The sequence below is a fragment of the Taeniopygia guttata genome, chromosome 4, assembly GCF_048771995.1.
Source record: "Taeniopygia guttata chromosome 4, bTaeGut7.mat, whole genome shotgun sequence".
Classification (NCBI taxonomy): Eukaryota; Metazoa; Chordata; class Aves; order Passeriformes; family Estrildidae; genus Taeniopygia; species Taeniopygia guttata.
In genome coordinates this window covers 18,648,767-18,670,567 of record NC_133028.1, presented here as the reverse complement: position 1 = coordinate 18,670,567, position 21,801 = coordinate 18,648,767, and the positions used below count along the sequence as shown (strand labels likewise).

The following is a 21,801-nucleotide window of genomic DNA, read 5'->3' as shown; positions in this document are numbered from 1 at the left end:
AGGAAAAACCTATGTAAATAGTGAACATATGATAAGTCTGCTTTACGGCTTGTGTCTCATCATTAAAACAAAACACGCTCCCATGGTGCAACAGATGCTTCCTGAGGCAGACAGCCTCCCACAACACATGACTAAAACCTCAGTTAGTAATACCACATTCTCCCTTTCAGTTACTTGTTTACAGCCTACCTCTTGAAACCAGCTTAAACAATCACAATCCTAGATAGAAAGCCTATAAAGTATATTTATTACTTTATATTACATATAAAGTAATAATAGAAGCAGCCAGTCTGATAGGAAAATTCATATTAGCCTGCCTTCATAGTAAGTATAGAGAGCTTTTCTTCTTCCTTTTTCCTGCTGTACCATAGCAAATAATAAAGAAAAAGTAACTACTCCATGCTCAGACTAGAACCCCTCTAACTTTCTTTGAAGACTTCAACAAAATCCCTCATGGTTAGCTGACTATTAAATCCCATGCTAAAAATTTAGATCAGGTTTCCTCACATCAACTTTAGCAAAGTCAAACACAAGTTTCTTTCCAGTCCATACAAAGTACATCCAAAGGTCTTCCAGTATCAGACAGTTTTTGAGGAAATAAGAAATATCTTCATTCAAATTTTCTAATATCCTAGAAAAATTCGTTCTTTACAGAATGGTTTTATGTGGTCCTTCAATTTATGGAGGAAAAACAAGCTACAACCTAAAACAGGGCATGCAAACATTAGGAAAAATAAACTGCATGCAGATTAAATGTCTGGAATCACTGTTGAGAGTTAACTGGATTAGCAAATTAAAATAGTTAAAATAAATAGTTCAACATCTTTAGCTCTTTTTACCTTCCTGTCTCAAAATAACTTATTTACAAGAACTTCCTTCCTTGGTGTAAATATACCCTTGCAACACTGTTGTAGTGCTGGTAAAACAGCAGAAAGTTATTCTACCTTGTCACATCCTGCCAAGTAAAAAGCTAATGAACATCTAAACCACATACTCAATATGCTGCTCTTCAGGAGTCTTGCAAGTAAAAACCATGCAGCATAAAACAGAAAATCCATTCCCTGCTGTTAAGTAAAATCCCTGTATTTCATGTAAGCTTTATTTCTAATAAAGTGGGTTTTTTAATTATCAGTCCTCCTTCTTAATCAGAATAAGCAGAATTACCTACTGTGACAGAACAAAAAAAATCTGGTTCTGAAATATAAATAGGACATATTTAGTACATATTCAGACCTACTGAATTATGTAACTATGTTGTGTAAATGTAGATCTTTTAAGATAATGGTAAAGATTTAGTAAAAGCACTACAAGAAAAACAGAGGTTAGTAGCTGAACTTGCAATTAAACTGCATTTCACATTAATTTCAGGTTTGCATTTAATGTCCTAGAAGAAAGTACTCTATGCAAATACATATTCATCGCTGATTTGCGTGGAAATTATATGTAAAAAATGCTACTTTGCAGAAAGTGGGTTATTAAATATTTCTTCAATAATTAAAAATGAACTAGCAGAAACAAGGCTACAATTAAGTCATCTTACTTTATGCACAATGTGTAGTTTCAACATATAGTTTCACCCATCTCTAATTACTCCACTTGAACAACATGCCTCATCAACTATTATAATTTCAGCCATTTAAACAGGTCTTTAGCAGTTTCTCTTGCTTTCTCTGGAACAGGAAGAAACTTACGGCCAGATATAAAGATGGTCCACTGGAAACGACGGTAAATCTTCTGAATACTAATAAAATATTTCCAATATATAAATGTTTCAGTATTTTCTTTCAACTTCCTCAACTTTGATGTATAAAAAATGCAGTACAAGTCAAGAGAAACAATCAAAGCACTGGGAAGTTCCTCAGGAAGCTCACACTCCATCACTAATGTTTCACTTTGCATACTGAACTGTGCATGCCACAAACATTCTGAAATAACAAAGGCAAACTATATGTGCTACTTTTGAAAAGTCAGGGCAGTCAGGTGAAGTCCCTGGTGATTGGGAAAAAGGAAACATCACTCCTACTGAAAAAGAGAAGAAACATAGACCTGAGAAAATAGAGACCATTGAGCCTCACACCTCTGTGTTTTGGAAGATCATGGAGCAGATCCTCCTCATGGAAGCAATCTTACAGCACATACGATGAAGTGAACTGAGACAATCCAGCCTGGCTTTACTAAGGGAAAGCAGTGTCTGACTGATCTGGTGGCTTTCTATGATGGGCTGACTCAGTGGTTGGTAAGGGAAGACCAAACAAATGTCATCTACCAAGATCACTGAAAGACCTTTGACACGGTGGCACATAACATCCTTATCCCCAGACTGGAGAGAGACGGATTAGAAGGATGGATCATTTGATGATTAAAGAACTGCCTGAATGGACACAGCTGTCAATCATTGTATGTCCAGCTGGAAGCCAGAGATGAGTGGTGCCCTTCAGGGCTCTCTCTTGGGACAGGGACTCTTTGATACCCTTCATCAACAACACAGTGAGATCAAGTGCATCCTCAGCAAGTTTGCAGATGACATGAAACTGAACAGCACAGATGAACTAGAAGAAGGAAGAGATGTCATCCAGAGGAATCTGGACAAACCTAACAAGTGGGCCCATGAGAACCTCATGAAGTCCAAGGGCAAGGTGTTGCACCTTTATTGGAGCAATGTAAGACATGAGCACAGACTCAGAGAAGTCAATGAGAGCAGCCCTACCAAGAAGGACTTGGGGGTGCTGGTGGATGAAAAGCTGAACATGAACCAACAGTGTGCACTCACAGGCTAGAAAGACAGCTGCATCCTGGGCTACACTGAAAGAGGAGTGGCCAGCAGGTTGAGGGAGGTGATTCTGCCCCTCTATTCTGCTCTTGTGAGATCCCACCTGGAGTGCTGCCTCCAGCCCCTCAGCACAAGAAAGACACTGACCTGTTGGAACAAGTCCGGCCAACCGAGATGATCAGAGCACTAGAGCACCTACCTTAAGACAGGCTGAGGGAGCTGGGCTGTTCAGCCTGGAGAAGGTTCCAAGATCTTATTGTGACCTTCAGGACATATACGAGGGGTATAAAATAGAGGGAGAGCAACCTTTTACACAGGCAGATAGTGACAGAACAAGGGAGAATGGTTTTAAACTAAAACAGGAGAGCTTTAGACTACATGTTAGGAACAATACCATACTCAGTGGGTAGAGAGGCACTGGAAGAAGCTGTGCAAGACTTTCTGGATAACCCAATCCCTGGAAGAGTTCAGGGTCAGGTTGGATGGGGCCTGTTGATGCTGTTTGCACACAGGCACACAGAAAAGTAAGTCACATCACATTAAATTTGACAATGATAATTCATAACTCATTCAGGGAGAACAATCTTCCCCTAGATATTATAAAAAAGGATGACAAAACAGGGCTAGATTCTTCTACCTCGTCTACCGTAAGAATGGGTGTCAGAACCACATGACAATATCCTCATTTTTAGAGAACATCTTCTCTCCCCCTTGGTTGTCAAGTGTGTGCTAACAACAGCCAGAGAGCAAAATAAGCAAGCACAATGAAACTACATAGACATTTCCATTCCTACCCAGTAATTCTGTGAATCCCAATGGTAAAGTTGAGTAAATGCACGTGCAAGTCCCTTGCCAGGACCACTGGGAGCCTACCTACCAAACTCATTCAAGCACTGTCACAAAAAACTTCCTCAGGTTGTAGGACTTAATTTACCATTAGTAAGCACACGTTTTTAATGTTTGTCTATAAAATGCAAACCAAACATCTTTCTTCTAGACTGTCTCTGTAACAGGTATTGTTTTACACCATGAAGTGCCTGCAACAGATCTAAGATAAATACAATAGCCCAGTGATGCCTTAGCCAAGAAAATTTTGAGTGAAGAAACCGTAACATCAAGCAATGGATCACATCCCTGTCATACTGCAAGCTAAATCTTTCACCTTTACTCACCTCTTACACCAACCACAAAAGTAGCACCTTCTATACATAGTAATACAAAACTTTCCTTTAGGCTAGAACAATGGACAGTAAAATCCCATTTCACACAAATACAGAAATTAGACTTTCCTTCCATATTCGTCTGAGGAAAGGGCTGAATTAAGAACAGCAACAACTACTCAAGTGCTGAAGGATTAAGAGCAGCTATACAAAACAAAAGGATAAAAAGGACTTAGTGTATGCATAACTAAAGTTGTTTTTTTTTACTCCTACCTCATCACTTTCATCTACTTCGATACCACCATCTTTGTCATCATCCATTTGCTTATGGATCATGCGGAGAGCTTCTAGGCTGAATCGGTCCTCCTCAGTAAAGCACGGTGGGCTGAGTGAACTGCAGGGATCTAAAGTGAGGAGGACAAAAACAATCAAATCAACACAACAGAAATGCTCCCAAGCAAAAGGAAGGGCTTAAACTCCTGTATTGTGTACATGTATTTCACTGTACATAATCACCAGGTCATAGATATCAAATTTAACCATAAAATAGTAACTGTACAGAAAAAAAGTGTAAGGCTTATGTCTGCGAATCAACTTTTTTATTCAGGAAGGAGTCACAAAAAACAGGCTGGAATAGTTTTGACTTCCATTTATTTCTTTCATCCCACTACCTTAATATTTCCATTTTTTCTTTTATCATCCACATTTAGTTTATGTCAGTGCAGTGGCAAATAAATCTACCGCATTTCCCAGCCTCCTTTCTGAAAGTCTGAACAAAACAAAGAACAGTAGAGGAAAGGAAAAGGAATTCTCATATCATACAATCATAGTTTCATAAACAGATAACAAAGGAATAGCAATCACATTGCAGATCAAATTCAAAACAGGTGGTACTACTGAACACAAAATACTCAAGAACTGCAAGAGCAGAAAGCTCACTGCAAAGAAAATTCAGCTGATAGTACTCAATGTATTAGTCCTGTACACTCTGATCACAAACTGCAGTCACTGTAGAGCAGGATTCCAAGTCAAAAATAGAACACTTCCATTTGCATTCATTACTGAAAGCTCATGATTTGCACATATCTGATGGCTCAGCTGGCACCACATCAAATTGCTAAATCTTTCTTTCCCTTCTACAAAGTACATGCCAAATGCTCCAAAATTCTACCATGCATGATGATCGACTATCACCACAGTGGCCTTACGCACACCTTGACATTAACTAATAGCAGCTATTACATTCATTCTGATGTAATAAACACCAGCAAAGAACAGGAAGTGGAGAAGGATACAGAAATAGTTTTTTCAAAGTTGAACTTTAATAAGGTAGCAAATTCCCACTGTACTAGCCATTATAAAACTGCACTGACTAGTTCCATAAACTGTTAAAACTACACTTGAATCGTATCGATGCAAGTAAAAATTGAGGGAGCATATGAGCAATTTTTGCTGCTTCGAATCTATCAAATAATTAAACTTTCACATTGCTACAAAATGTATTAAAAGGCTCACTTACATAAGTAAAGGAAGTACTTCTAGATAAAGAGAGGAATCAAATGGTTTCAGAGAAAAAAATTCTTTAGTTTACAATTTCATACCAGCTGGATTAGCATGATTCTGCTTTTCTGTCTAATACAAATTTTATAATAATTAAAAATCAAAATAAAGAAATGCACAAGGTTACAAAGCAGGAAGTGCAAAGATAACCATGACATAGCTGGAATCTCAGACACATAATTAACAGGACTGGTTTCCACAGCTAGGCACGAGTCAATGCATTCCTACTTTATACTTCAGTTTTATTACACAGGAGTTATTGGAAATCTGTTATCTGTTCCTATGCATCAATTAAAAAAAAAAAAAAAAGAAACAAAGCAGAAAAAACCCAAACACTTCACTGACATTGTCCAAGAACTGAGAGGTGCTGCTTTTAAAGCTACTTTATGCAATACAAAGTCAGAGTTCTATATTAATTTGTTACTAAATTATTAAAAATTCATTAACATTTAATTAATAAAATACTTATTATAAATAATAATAATTATTAAATATTAAACCAGACCAATCACAAATAATATAATTTTCAGTGTTTGAATGCAACTGTTATTTTACGAAGGGGAAGGGGTTAATTTTTTTTAAAAATTTTTTTTTTTCATTTTTGGTTTATTGCAAAAAGTTTAATTTGTACAATACTCAGCCTTTAGATTTTTGCCTTGCAATGAAAAAATTACTATTATTTGAGGGGTTAAAGGACCTGTCCCTGCAATTACAGGGTGTTCAGTGTAGAGAGGCTTCCCTTGCAATAACAATGAATCACCTCAAAGTTCTAATAACTAAATTCTCATGGCTGTGAACAAAAAAATATTATATTATTAAAATAAAATCATATCAGAAGAATAATCTCTGTATTACAAGTTATGATCTATACTGTATCTTAAGTAAGAAGAAAGTATAGTTGTCAAATGTAAACAAACCCAACTTGTTTAATCTCTACTTAATTCTATTCTAACATGGAATGAAATTTCAGATACATGTCTTCACAGTTTGCAAGCACCCATTCAAATGTTTTCTTCATTTTGTTCAGCTGAAAGCCCAGTTTTTCAAGTCAAAAAGGTTTTCTCAGAGTACATTTTCTCAACAACCCAGGCTGATCGGTCCCTTAATCAGAGTACTTCTCTTAAATATGCCTTTTTAGGATATTTAAGCATGAAGGCACTTTAAAGGCCTTTTCTTGAGAGAAGTAAACAGGCTGCTTGTGCTTCAAATGTCCCATGTGCTGGCTCCAAGAACACTTGATCTCTCTCTTAAGAGCCGACAGAGTGCCAATTGCTCTTTTGGGACTGAGAAACAGAGTAGGACCACACGTCAACTGTAATAAAAATTAACCCACTAAAGAGAATCCAGATTTATTTCCAATCTAATTTTCATCTCATAAAATTAAACATTTAGACTGATAGACTAACAACAATGGTCACTTCCTTCCTCTGAGAACAATCTCAAAACAAACTACAAAGCCACAACCTAAAAGAATAAGTGAAAAGCATTTCACAAGCATACCTATGGAGCCCTACCAAATCCAAAAAACAGCTGATGGAAATTTAATCATCTGCAGTTCTGCAGAATATTCTATCATGCAGTAGTTTGCCTCGATCGCATGACAAAAACAATTCAAATTAATACTAGATGGAGTATGGTTAGTTAACTGGATGTCTGGGAAGTTTTTAAGACAAAAGCCAAGAGAAGAAGACTGAAGACATAAAAAACACCATAAATATAGCCCTAAACCCCCACAACAAATCATAAGCCTAGTTGATAACTTTTCACTATTGAAGATATTCTGGGATTCCAAACCTGCTCTTGTACTTTAAGGACAAGCCTGGTTTAATGTCTAGACTGATTTCTCCATCCTAGTCTGGTGTGCTGTCATAAATACACTTAGTCCAAAATCTTCACCACAGGAAAGAACAGAGATGATAAATTCACTCAGGGAGTGAACCAATAGTTTAGAATTTGAGCTTTCCTTTAATGAAAAGCACAGAAGAATTAGCAAAGGAAACAAAAGAGACAAAGTGGGCAAGAGGCATAAAAGCACAGCAGATACCACTCCAGGCACAAGTTATTTTATACCTCAGTTTTTCATGTTGCTCAGAAGCAAGGAAGTTTCAGAAATACTGGTTATAGTAAGGAAGGAATTTGTTCCTGAACTATTAAATGTCAGACTCATGGCTCAAAAAACTTGGCAGAGGATTTTGACATAAACCTTCCTCCTGCCTTGAGGCAGTAAGTGCCTCCTAAGTTCTAAGGCAAGGGCAGAAGTCCTCACCAGTCCAGGAGGACTCCCATAGGAGAGTTTGATAATGAACTAAGCACAGTTATCCAACCCAAGATAAAGAAAACTTGATTGGTAAAGGGAAAATAACACTTCACACCCTTTCACCCCACCCCTCCTTCCCCTCCACACTCTAATCTTCAGTGAGACTAAACTAAAGTGAGACTACAAAAAGAATTTCACTTGGAAACTCCCTTCAACTTTGGATTCACAGCTCTTTATTTCATTTCCTAAAGATAACAGAGGCTAAGCTTAGAATGTGACATTGTCAATACAAGCCAGTAAGGAAAATTAATTACCTCCTTATCTTCAAGTACTCATCTCAGCAAAGCTCCTGAAATTTATTTAGGACTACATCATCAGAAGAGGTTCCAAAGCAAAAAGGTAAATGCACCTCATAGCCTTTCATCCACCTTGCATTTGCTTCTCCCTAAACAGCTGCAAATATTACAGACTTCAGAATAAAGGACTGACAGACCAACAAACAGGGAATAAGCCTGCAGTTCTCTCACACACCTCCTTTTGCATACAGACACTGGAGCACAATAGGTATGGCTGTACCAAACCTGACAGAATGATTCCAACCAGGTGTTGACAGTTCCAGTCTGGAGCTTTTCAATGTCTGAAAGAGCCTTTTCAAGAATACAGGGATGCACAGAAGCTTCATGATTTTTCACAGGACTTGGAATCAGGTAGACACTTTCAAATCTAAATTTTAAATGCCTTTAAATCTTCCCATTCGTTCACTGAGAGCAACGTAGCAGATGGGAGTTATTTCAAGAGACTGACTACCACACATCATTTTTGTTCCGTGAGGATGTTCAGCATTCACCAAGAAAGAAAAGCATGCTTTTTATAATAACATATGGCAGTCCTACGGAAGCCTGCAGGGTTTCCATGCCCGTCTTTGACTGATGAATTCAGAAGTGCACCATGTTGTGCTAGGTTTATGATTCCTCATTCCTAAAAAGCCATATGGGATAAAGGGAAACCTCACAGAAAAGGCAAGCACTATAAAGCATCAGCTTCCTAAGTACACACTCTCATCTTAAAATAACATGCTTCAGTATGCCATGATGACAGATGCAGATTTCTTTCCATTTTCCAGACACAAAGCAGGTGTCCACAATATGTCCAACCCCCTGCCAAATGAATATTCACCTAACTGGGATTCCTATTTCCTTACATTTCTGTTTTATATGTATGTTTATGTATTGCAGTTTCTTGGAGCAATTCAGTGACACCTTTCAAGGCAAAACACCTTTATGAGAACAACAATTTTGGAAGACCTGAGTACAAATTGGAGTGTGAGATAGAATTAAAGAAAATACTGAAAAGCAAGTGTTTTCAAGAATTTTACCTGATGTGCAAAATAAATTTATTCATGGTAAAGGCAAACATGTTTTTATGGAAAATCCTTACATAATACATCCTGTCACTAAAATCTTCAAATGCTTCAGACAGCCTCAGAGTGAGCTTCTTTTAATCTTTCAATTAAATGCTCCCAAAGCAAATCACTCCTACTCGTAATAATTAAACTCCTCCTTATGGCAAGTAGGCTGAGCTGCATCTGGCAGTTAACTTGACAAAGTAATTTGTAACATTATTTTTCACTCTAATTTTTTAAATAAAAGTTCATCATTGCAGAACATCTTTCCACTAAAAACATTTAAAAAAAACCCAAACAGATAAAATTTTGACAAAAAGTGTAGAATACCTTATCTTCTAACCACAACAGTGATGTTACTTAAATGAGCTTCCTGAGGAGGAAAATGCAGTAATACTAAGGACAGCAGGGCATGGGGAAGGGGGTGCAACAGGAAAGGAAATTTGGAACATTGCTGTCCCCAAAGATTTTGAAAATGTCTCACATTAGGCTTTTCCCATCCTCTGCAGGAGAAATTCAGATGACTTCTATAAACTCATGCAACAACAGTAATTAAATTCAAAGATGAAATTCCTGACTGCTACGTCTGGTATCTGGAGCACTTGTTTCTGAACATACATGTAATGTTCAGTGACTGGTAACACTGCAGTTTAACAGGAAAAAAAAAAAAATCAACAAAAGCCCCCAAATATTTGCACATAAGCTGCAAGAAAACTGCCATGATTCCTTTAAAATCTACTAAACACCTTCAGTTAAAAAATGACATTTCAAATAGCCTAAAATAAATCATTACAGCTTCAATACGTAACAAGTGATTTTCACATAAGAGATTCAAATCTGATTTTGTCACTACTGAAAAGTGTCCACTTATTCCGCTATTGCAGTATCTTTTCATATATACATTTCAATTTGATTCTTTCCCCCGCATAGAAACTTGATGAGGCATGCAAGGCTTTGATTTTTTTCTTAAATCATCACTAGCTCATCTCTGCTTTCTCCACACCCACAAAAAAGCTGTCTAATTCTGAACTTCATTCTCTATACACTAGGAAAAAAAATATCGGTGAGATCGGTTTATTTAAAGTAGGAATTCAGTCAAATAATATTATTAACAAAATCAAGTGTTAAGGCAGGTTTATTCAAGCTTTTCTAATCTTTCCAAGGCAAAAACTTTAAAAGAAGCAGCAGGCACTTAATTTTCTGATCACTCATTAAAACATGAAAACATCACACACTATCTCAAAAAAATATTTAAGAACTTCGTACACAGATAAACAGTAACTCAAAGGAAAATATATGACAGGAATTCCCTAGAGAATAAGATTTGATAGCAATTTCATTTTGCTTTAATATAACTACATTAAAAGCAACTATTCCAAATCAGCAATGCTTGTTTAAAAAGAAGTTGCAAAAAGGGGGTTGAATGTGCTAATCATGCATATTGATCATTCTGTCAAAATGAAAATACCAGTATAAATACTTCATTTAGACTGATAGGAAATTAATTATTAAAATTACAATACCACTCTGTCTGACTAAATAAAAATCAAGAAGATGAGTTCATGGCTTTTCCATCTCCTTCCCACACCCTCCCTGAGCAATTACACAGTTTGAAGGGAAGAGGAAGTTCGACAATTATTGTATACAATGGTCAAAGTAGACTGATTTAGAAGAGGAACTCCTGCCAACCCTAACAAAGCAGGACGAGAGGAAACTGGGAGAAGCATCTTACGCAAGCCCCTAAAATCCTGTTTTTGACTTCTTCTAACCCCACTTGTACTTCTATGTTACCCACTATACAAACCTACAAACACATATGGACAGATATTCAGAGTAAAAAAAGATGCTAAATGTCTGATACTTGCTCTCAGCAACAGAAAAGTTTCTTTCAATTTATTTATATTTCTTAGTAAAAGACCAAGAAGGGAAATACTTAAAATAGTTTAATTTTTCATTATTTTGTACTAAAGACTACTTAATGTATCTTCAGAAATATACTCTGCACATTATAGTGATTATCAACACTATAAAATTATAATAATTCCAAGAAAGAAAGAAGTACAGACTTTTAAATATGACCTGAATTCACCTGGAATAAACACATCCTTCACTCAAACAAAATTTAAAAGAACAGTCTTATTTTCCTTATGTGTTTGGAAGAAACATGTTTAGAAGAAAAGGATTTAGTGAATTTTGAGTTCATTTGTCAATAGAACATTCATCAATCTGATAAAAAAAGTTACAAATTTGTATTCATATATACTTGGTGACAAGGCATAACACACATCTAAACACATATAACAACACACTTCTAAGTTTTTGTGTATTTTAGGTCTGATTGGTTCTTTACTGCTCTTCTGATGACTTTCTCCCTTTTCTAACAGCAGGGAGCTGGAAAAGATGCAGTATATCCCTGATTATATACTTTAATCTGTCCAAGAATTTGTCAGTTCTTAAGATGGAGCAGCAGCATAGCATTTAAGCCACTTCCTTAATTTGGTCAGGAAATGAGAAAAGTGATACACAGGTGACCTTCAAATGTCTGATAACATGCCCATGTGACCGAAAGCAAACATGCTGGTAACCATTTTCTTACTAAAACCTCATTTTCTTGCTCAGAATTCTATCCTTATTAACACATTAACCTGGAAGCCTGATCTCCAGATGCCTGGTGAAAGCCTATAATCATATTGAGTGTATTGATTTCTATTCAAGTATGGCTCAAGAGCTAGAAGGAGCATGAACCACTACATTCTGTTTTGGAAGACAGTGTCTGCAAAATATAGCAACCAAGATAACTGGCTGATATTAAAAATTCACAGATTTTTCCATACTGAAAATGTAGTTCACAACTTCCAGGACTGAAAAAGGGGAAGGTAGGGAAGCACTGGAGAAAAGGAGTTTAGCTTATTTTTCTTTTTAAGTTTAATAAAAGGCATAGAAAGTTTTACAGACTTAGGTTTAAAATTTAAAAATCATCTGATACTTTTAGACAAACTAACTGAAATTTTCTAAAATTAGAGGACTTTGTTAAATTCAAATTATTTGACTTTAGTCAAAATCAATATTTTCATATAAAATTATATATACATGTATACATCTTTAAACTTAAACTTTTATTGACTTAAACACGTCAGTGTTTCCTCTGATATATTTGTTTTCACATGTGATTCATAATCATATCCCATATCCATGAATCAGGCATGTAAGCATGACATTGCTGGCATTACTGAATTACTTCACTCTTCTACACCATTTGATCTAGTACGCATATTATTAACTGTTCCAACCAAGGAATCAAATTTAATCCTCTGTGAGCACCATCTGTAGCATCATCAGTTCCCTCACAGTTCCTGTAACAACATGTTGTCAAGATGTATTTATACTTTAAGAGATCATATCAGAATTATAGAACTGAAACCTATATTGAGAAGATGTAACATAGTACTTACAATAAAGGAAGATTAAAATAAAGCACCTGGGCACTTTTTTTTTAATATACAATCTGTTAGAATTCTAGCATTTGAGTATTAAACTTGCCAGCCTATACTTTCAGAAATAAAAAGGCACTGAATGCATAGATTCACTTTATTTAATAACACTGTAACGACACACTTCCTTTTAGCCCCATTCAACACACCAGTGATTTTAAGTATGTACGAATATAATTTTCTTTAAATAGTCCTATTAGCTTTTGTGAAAATTTAGTAGTACAGATTGTTGGCTAGTTAAGGACTATCCTACTTCCAGAAGCTTACGTGAACTGCTCTGCTGTTAGCACTCCAACTCCAGATTGCATAACTGGCAGTTTTGCTCCTACTAATATGCTGCTAAATATTTTTCTCATGATGAATTTCACCAAGTGATAAACCAGGCTGACAAATCTACTTATGGTGTCTCAGTTCACCTTGGCTTATTTGATGGAAATTAGCTTTAAAGAGCCTTTTAAAAAATGCAATCTTATAAAGAAGAAAAAAAAATTAAATAGTCATGCATCTTGGGAGATACCATATCATCATTATGCTCCTATTCAAACTTAGCACAGATAGTAAAATGTACAATTACCAGAATGTTAGAATAAACCAGAGCTGCACATATCTGAGATACAGCTTGACTGATACCATTCTGGCAAATGTATTTCTGGGCCAAAAAGCCAGTAGCAAATAGTGTACTTTTCCAGTATTTATTTCATAGCTGTTATAGTGGTGAATAAAATAGAAGGCAGTTCTTACACAATGATTACACACTGAGCATATACTCTGTGCATAAAGCCATGCAATGGAATCACTCAGAGTAGAAAAAGAGGAAACTCAATAATTAAACAAGAACTCCAAAACCTAGAGTAAGTTGTATCATGTTAGATTTAGCTCAGATTGATTGTTCAACAAAAAGTCCATGCTACAAACACATGACTCTTGCTATCAAAATTAGTTTAGATATAATTTGCATAGAAGTTTAAAGTAGTATTATTCCACCTCCAGCATTGCATACAGAAGAAAACAATAAGCAAAACTCTACATTTGCGTGAACAACGCACCTTGTACAAAGGCTACTCATATAGCTTCAAACACTGTCAGCCGCTCCCCAACAGCATGAGCATTTTGGGATACAAGGAAGAGCCAAGTCAGTAATTCCACATATGCTCTAAAGCAGAATAAGCCAAAGACTAATGCTAAAAGGATTTCTAATTGTCAGTGCTCCTGCTGTTCACTTCTGTCCCTGTACCATCTCCTTCCCGGTACCAACACAAGCACATTTGTACAATCCTGCTGCAGGAAGGATCAGGAAACTGATTCTGTCTGAATTTGATCTCTATGCACCTGCACAAACACTTTTGACAGCAAAGGTGCAGGGGAGGAGGAAGAAACCCAGGCAGAAGCAGAGAGATGCCCTGGACAGCCCTGGCACTGCCACGCCCCACGCTCCCACTGAATCCCACCAGAGCGCGGCAGGGACCGACCCACTGAAAACATGGAAGGGAACCACAGCTATGCTACTGGAGTGAAAAACTCCACCTCATTGTTCAGATCCTGCCTTTCACTACTAGGAGGTGAAGGACAAGGATGTGTCCTAGACAACTTGTTGCAATTAATAACTATTAAGTGTTTTTCCAAGGGTTTCTTTGAGTGTATTTTGTAGCCTTACAAAACCTAAAACAGACTTTTGCAACACTATAGCAGGAGATGAAGTAATAGAAAACTCAAAAAAAACATCTCCACAACATCTCCCAGAAGTTTTAAACACCACTGCCAGTAAGCCAACAATCTGTCCTTTCTCCAAGGCACCCCCATGAGCCTGGAGAAGTCACATCTCCAGGCACAGCCCGCTCTGGCAGCAGCCAGTCCACATCACAAACAGCAGGCCTTGACAGACACCTCATCTCCACAAACACACACCAGCAAGCTCCAGGTGTCTGCTAAGTGCTTAATTTATGCCGTGCCTTCATTTAAGCTCCAGAGTTTTTGACCCTTTTCCAAAATCTTGGCAGCAGAACATACATTAAGAACTAAAAACACAAGGCTACAAAAAAAAGCAGCATAACAGAATCTGTCCCAAAGCTGACAAACTATGACACTTGGCTACACAAAGCCAAATAAGTTTGTGTTTGGGACTGTTTTGCTCTTTAGGGGCTTTTTAAAATTTTTATTATTGGCAGACGAGACAGCAGCTTTCTGAAGAGAAGAAACAGACAGACATACTTCAGAAAAGCTCAAAGGAAAAAGCAGGAAAGTATAAAGAACTTTTATCATTTAAGACTGTGAAAATTGACATTATAACCAATTGCAAAAGAACATTCAAATACAATCCTTAAAGGTAACCAATGACATTACCTTAAAGGTAACCAATCTTCAGTCCTCATTTAAAACTCACTGTATGTCCCTGAAACACACTGGGAAAAGTCAAGAAGAAATGAAGGGCAGTGTGCTTTTCCCAGATGATGACACCTTTTCTTTTGAGATTTATTACACATACTTTATGACATTTATACATATTATTTATTTAAACTTAAAATTTTAGTGTATAGTTTTGTCACATAAGAATTCAAACACTAACACTGGTTTGTATCTAACATATTTGAAAATATTAATGCATGAAAAATAATGTTCTAGTTTTTTTTAACTCTCCTGGACACATACTGCAAATGGAGCTGCATCTCTTGCACTGCATTACCAAAGGTGCTATTTGCTCTCCCCACCAGACAGCGGGAGGAAAACAGGCACTGAGTCAAACTGCAACAGACAAGTGTTTCCACTACATTACCTCCTCTTAATGTATCAAGTAGCAACACATACAGGCAGTCCATCATTTTCAATATCAAAAAGGAAGCAACTTCCTAAAGTTAAAAAAGCCATTTGCCCTTCATTAAACATAAACAAAAATAAACCAGAACCAGGAAAGATTAACTCTACTTCAATACATTCAATTAGACTCCATTTTCAAAAAGCACAGGAAGTTAATTTCACAAGAAATGTGATCCTGCTTCCCACAGAAATACACTACAAATAGAACATATAGAAAAAAATCAATTTTAATAAATCAGAATTGTTTTCAAATATGTTAGCATTTCTGTCTTGTTTTGTGAGGTGTTCTGTTGCTAGGCTATGGCCTTCACAGGCAGTAAAATACATCTGAAGTTGTTCATTCACATATCTGAGAAATATGTTTGGTAATACTATTCTGCCTTGTAATTTCACTTTGATTTAATCCTCTATAAGGAACATGCATACTCCAGGCTTTATCTCCAAGGTCTGTTCTCATGCCTTAAATGCAATACCCTAAAAGCTGACATCCAAAAAACAACTATTCCATGTAAGTCACATCTAACAACCAGCACAAATGTTTTAGTATTTCTATACCAACACAGTGTTGTCGGCTGTAAATCTTTGCTTTAAATCTTTTTCTGTCTGTAACAATTTTAAAGCACTTTTTATGCCAAGTCATATGCTGAGGGCAGACATTGTTTTTCTATTATGTATTTCTGAAAAATACTGAGTACAATCAACATACAGCTGATACCAGAAAATGGGGAGCATATTTATGCCTTACTGCCCATAACAAAATGCTATATTCTCTATTTGCTCTGCTAAACAACAAAGGAGATAGTTTTCTCCCTTCATTAGCTTAATTTCTTTACTGAAATTTTAATTAACACATACAAGGTAATGCTTGGAAAAATTTCCAGTTATCATGAAAAGAGAGAAACATAAAAAATCCTCTGCTGACATTTAATACATTTGCTGAAGTTCTCTTCATGCAAGTGAAATTTTACTACCAATGTCAAATCAAAGCCAAATAACATTGCCTCTAAAACATTTTTAAACTTACTCAGTTAATACTATCAAAAAGAAAACCAAAAAAGAATCAAGGTTTTTCAAACCAGGAGAATATCCTCAGAAAAAATTTCACTCCTATTCAAAAATTCTCTCTAGAGAAAACATGCTGGAGACAAAAGAACAGCAGTATTTGCCTAAGTGACAAAAATGAGCCTATCATGAAGAGAACGCAACTTTGGAAAGAGACCACAACTTTGAAAACCACGGCTTTAATAGTTTACTTCAAAGAGATATCATTGTAAATTAAGGTCTTCATACACTCAACATATTGTAAGCAGATGCAGGTTTTCTCACTTCCCTTACCTATGATAACATTACACACAGCCTACACCAGACTATGCTACTGACCCACTTTCCTACTAGCTTAGTAATCATCAAATAAGTTCTCAATTCGTCCTTCCTTTCTTCTTTAAAATTTAGATTTGGTATTCTTAAGATTTGTTTAAAGGAGAAGTTGTCAAGGCATGAAAGGAAAAGTCTTCCATCCAGGCATGTCAGAAATTCAATTTGAAATCTTTCTTTTAAGCAAGTCTCAAAATTTACTTGTCTTCAGCATCTGGGAGCTGGCCAAAGTTATGTGTTCTTGCAATGGCGACATTCCTACCCAAAGCACAAGTTTGACATTCAGTGGTCCCTTCTCAATCAGCATCTATCACCTCTTTGTAAAGGCAGATCCCACAATAATAACTGTGGCATCATCATTTCTTCCTCTACTCCCTGATACTGAGGGCTCCAATTCACAAATACAAATAAAAATGTCATCCTTATTTATGAAATCTTGTATCCTCACCCTATTTCCTAGAGTGCTCCTAGGAAGCACTCCGTACTAAAGAAGTTGCTAGTTGTTGTATAAAATTGCTTTGTATTTTGCAAATACAAAGTTCTCAAATAACTACTTTTTACACAAGAAGACATTTTGTATGCACAACCTTATAAAGGCAAAAAACTAAAAATCTACATGCATAGCCATGTCTAGCCCCAAATAAATGATAACCCACACTTTTAAGTGAGATCTATTACAAAAGTACACACACTTGTCCAACAACTAAAGCAAAAAATTCTCTGACACTGCTAGTTTTCTAAAGTTCCAGTAAAATTCCACATAGTTTTGGTAAGAAGCCTCACTTTTCCTTTCAGTGATTTAATAATAGTGACATCTGAGATTCTCTGGGGATTAATACATTCAAAAAAGTTTTATATGGCTTTATGGTATTTACCAAGTTTTATAACATTTTGAGAAGAATTAGTGTGCAGAAGGAGAATGGAAGAAAACACAGGCTTTTTTCAAAATGTTTTTGCAAGCCAAAAAAGTAATTAATGAAAAAGTGTTACATAAGTTACTGCACTACAACTGCAGTCGTGATCAAAAATAAGTTTCAAGATGCTGTTGGCTAAGTTGCAGTCAAAAGCAAGGGAAGGGAAAGAGAAGAGTATGGAAATAGTAGAAAAAGAGACAAGATAGTAAAGCATCAATTTCATTGATCTATTTAAGAGCAGTGTAACAAAAGAATCTTATAAAAACCACTCAGTGTATTGCAAAAGTTATTTGCAACTCTAGAAAACCTTCAACTTTATCCATATTTTGAATGGACAGCTGCAGAAATTATTCCATATATGAAGTGCACTAATAAAGAGAAGCAACAAAATCAGATATATTGAAATCAGATATATTGAAATTAATATGCAGAATTAATGCAACCAACAACACACTGAAAACCCAAAACTATTCCAACAGAGTTCAGTTGTTAAACTCAGAGAAGTTCTACCTTAATATGAAAAATACTGAGCTCAGAGCTCATTATTTTGTAGCTACCTAAAGCAACACCTTACAGAAGGTGCAAACCCTGAAGCAAATTCACAGAACACCAAAAAGAATTCCAACATTTTCTGAACAGCATCAGCTGTTCCATGGAACTGCACTGAGCTTGGGCATTGCCTAAAGGTAGGCTTTAATGCAATCAATCAACCAAAACTTTGTCTCTCACACTTGGTGAGAGACAAGTGTCTCTCAGGAGTAGCTCACCTTGTAAGCAGAATAACTATTATTAACATTTTTAAGTAACAGTACTTAATCAGTCTCAAGCAACAAACTAAGAGACAAATCAATGCAACAAATGTTGCTTAAGTTTACTAAACGTATTGGTGGAAACAATTGCAAGTTTCATTGTGCTTTTAAATCTAAAGGCTTTGAGAATATGGAAGTCAGCAGATAATATAAATTATGGCAGTAAAATTTAATCTCTGCACCAACAGCTTCTTTGTTCTTTTTTTTTTCTTAAGAAGTGTAATTATTTCAACACAAAAACACAAACTTACACTTGGGATACAACAAGTAAGTTACAACAAACACTTGTGTTCCTTAAATTCAGTTGTTTGATACAAGACCACATAGTTAATGATTTAGTGATCCCTTAAAAAGGCTTATGTGCTGTAGTAAAACCTGATTAATAGAATTCCTTTAGCTTGGCAATTAAAATAAATATTACATTACTATTAAAAGCCAAAGACAACTGCAAGAGCACTAGACTGAGGCAAAAATGAAGTATATACTATTCCAAGTACAGATAACCAAAAATTTACAGAAACTGTCAAACAACAGAAAACATAAAAACCCACAACTTCAATAAAAAAAGTTGAGAGCCAAGTACAATTTTTCAAATTGCAATAAAATTTTGCAAATACACAGAGACAATAAAAAAAAACTACTTTACTAAAAATGCAATCTGTGATGCTACTAAAGCATTGCCTTTAAATGAATCCTTTCTTTTGCCATCATTTATGTGTGCCTTTCCAGGCCAAACAAGAATAGGCAATTCCATAAATGCAGACCAATGAGGTGACAAATGGAATAACTAGCTCCAGAACATGAATTTTCACAGCTTTTTCCTCTAAACGCTACTATTCCTTTTATTCTAAAAACAAGTAATACTTAATTCATATTTAAATGCTACTTTCTAGCATATGCAACTTAATATACACTTCGTAAAAAAATCTCCTTTAATAAACACAAGCACATGCTTTTCTCACCTGAAAGGGCTTTCTACCTGCAGGCCTATTTGAAATAGCTCCAAAAAAGAGAGGGTAAGAACTTTCATAAAAGGAGATAATATTTTATATGCTTTAACATCTACTTGCACTTTTCAAATTAGATCAGCATTTTTCAGAATTGTATACGTCTACATATGCACAAAAAAAAATACACACGTGGACACAAAGAAGAGTGTACATTAATTGCTAAATAAAAGATATTTGAGGAAACAAAACAGAAGCAAGTACAGAAAAATAAAATGAAGACAAGTAGAATTCTAGCCCCATTTTTCACACACACATCTTGATACAAATGGGATTTGAAGATGTACATGTTATCACAATATTTTATTCCCATATGTATTGCTACATAATAAACTACATCAATATATGCCAAGTTCATGTAACAATACCTGAGCACAGGCCCATTGACCTACATATGAAAAACACCTGCAATAGCCCAGTAAAACCCAGAAGTGAGGAAGAGTTTTTAAGATCAGTTTTCTACCTTGTTGAAAATAAGCCAGATGGCAACTTAGAACAAACCTGGACAACAGTTTCATGTTACATTTATCCTTCAAAAAATACAAGTTAGAATTTGATCAGTGATCCCTATTATCTTGATCCAAACTTAAGAGTGCTACCTGCATGCTGCTCTGCCTGCACACTGTAGATGGGTCTGATTAATCTGTTTCTGCAGTGTAGCAAATTACCCACCCACATGAAGATGTGGCTGATAGAAGCCACACCTCAGAGAGGCCTGAAGCAGAAACAAGGAAATCAGGTCAAACATACAGCCATGTCTGCTGCATTGGGTCTTCCTGTCACCTCTGAGACTCCAAACTGGAAAACCTCTCTCTTCTCATGAGCTTCGTCCCTATTCCGATCAGAGTTCCTGCCCAGCCACCCCGGGTCCCCTGCACAAGCACAAAACAGGAGAACACACTGCAGCACAGGCTGAAGCTGCAGCCTTTGGTGCACCATTAACTAATCAGGAAGATAACAGAAAGATTATTTCATAAGTCAGTTTTGAGTTTCTCTGCATAGGTGCAAATATTTAATTCAGCTTGCACATGCCTCAAGCAGGACTTGCACAGTGAACATAATCACCAGCCTGTGGTTTTGCAACTCAGTTCACAGCCAGGAAAATACTTTCCTTTCTGTTAGGAGACAAGAGAGAGACAAGAAATGTGCTGAAACTAAAGGAAATAATATCTCCATAATTACTTATTCAACTGGAGATCCAGTAACTCAATAGAATCTTAGCAACATTGCCAAAGAAGGTTCGTGCATAAATATGCATCATACATAAATAAAATGTTTCTTCTTAATAGGAGTTACCCTTCAAAAAATGTGATGTCATTCATCATTTGACATGTGAAATGTTTTAGCAGAAATCAGGAAAATTTTGCCTTGTTTGGATAGATAGGAATGCTTGGTCACACAGAGCCAGATTCCTGACACAATGTCCCTCCAATTGTTTGGTATTTAACACATGTTTACCAAATACAGGGAAATCACCCCTCCCCATAATGGGCCTTTTTTAACTCAGCCTACCAGAGCACCTAGAATTGTCTCTTCCCTCATCAATATAATAAATATTGCATACATATGTTCTAGGACAAAAACAGCTGCATTCAATTCTGTGTGACAAATAGACTTTGTTTCTTGAAGGTAAGCTAGTATTTCACCTGTAGACACATTCAACAGCCAGTAGATCACAAACAATCCTTCTCATAAGATGTTGTACTCAATAGAAGAGACAGTACAACATGTAAAACCAAACAAAAGACAATCTGCAGAGACAGGATACAAATACACCAGAGAAATACTGAACACAAAATATGAAGCACTTCTTTGTATTCAGAGGCTCACAACCAGTTTATGCCTGAAACAAACACTGACTTCCTTATTTCCTGCAGGAGAGCTACAAGTTCAGTTGCAGAAATGACACCGAGCATAACAATCTTCTTTCTTCCTACTGAATTTTGTTGTTGGCAAAGGAAAACGTGTTAGCAGAAAACATCATCTATGACAATTTGTAGAGAAATTCAAGTCTGAGCTGCAGAGGGAGATGTGGAGGGGAAGAGGCAGAACAGCTGACCATTGCTGGCACACTAAGTCACCTGAGGTAATTAAACATATTGGAATGTTTTTGAGAACTTCTTACCAGAAAGATTGCTAATTAGTGTTAACTCCATTACATTGTTTGCTTAATAAGCAGCTATTAAAAGTTGCTAAACAGAGAAAAGCAGAGGTAATTACACCTTCCTTGCTTGAGTACAGCATAC

General features: G+C 36.1%; 1 protein-coding gene across 3 annotated transcripts in view; it reads right to left on the bottom strand.

The window, feature by feature from the left end:
- The window catches only part of STIM2 (stromal interaction molecule 2), a 69,476-nt gene that overhangs the window by 29,812 nt on the left and 17,863 nt on the right, over window positions 1–21,801 (bottom strand). For all 3 annotated transcript variants that reach the window (XM_030270876.4, XM_030270875.4, XM_012573630.5), the window contains exon 2: window positions 4,204–4,334. In XM_030270876.4, coding sequence (XP_030126736.3) covers window positions 4,204–4,334 — 131 coding nt within the window. The remainder of the gene's footprint in view (window positions 1–4,203; window positions 4,335–21,801) is intronic.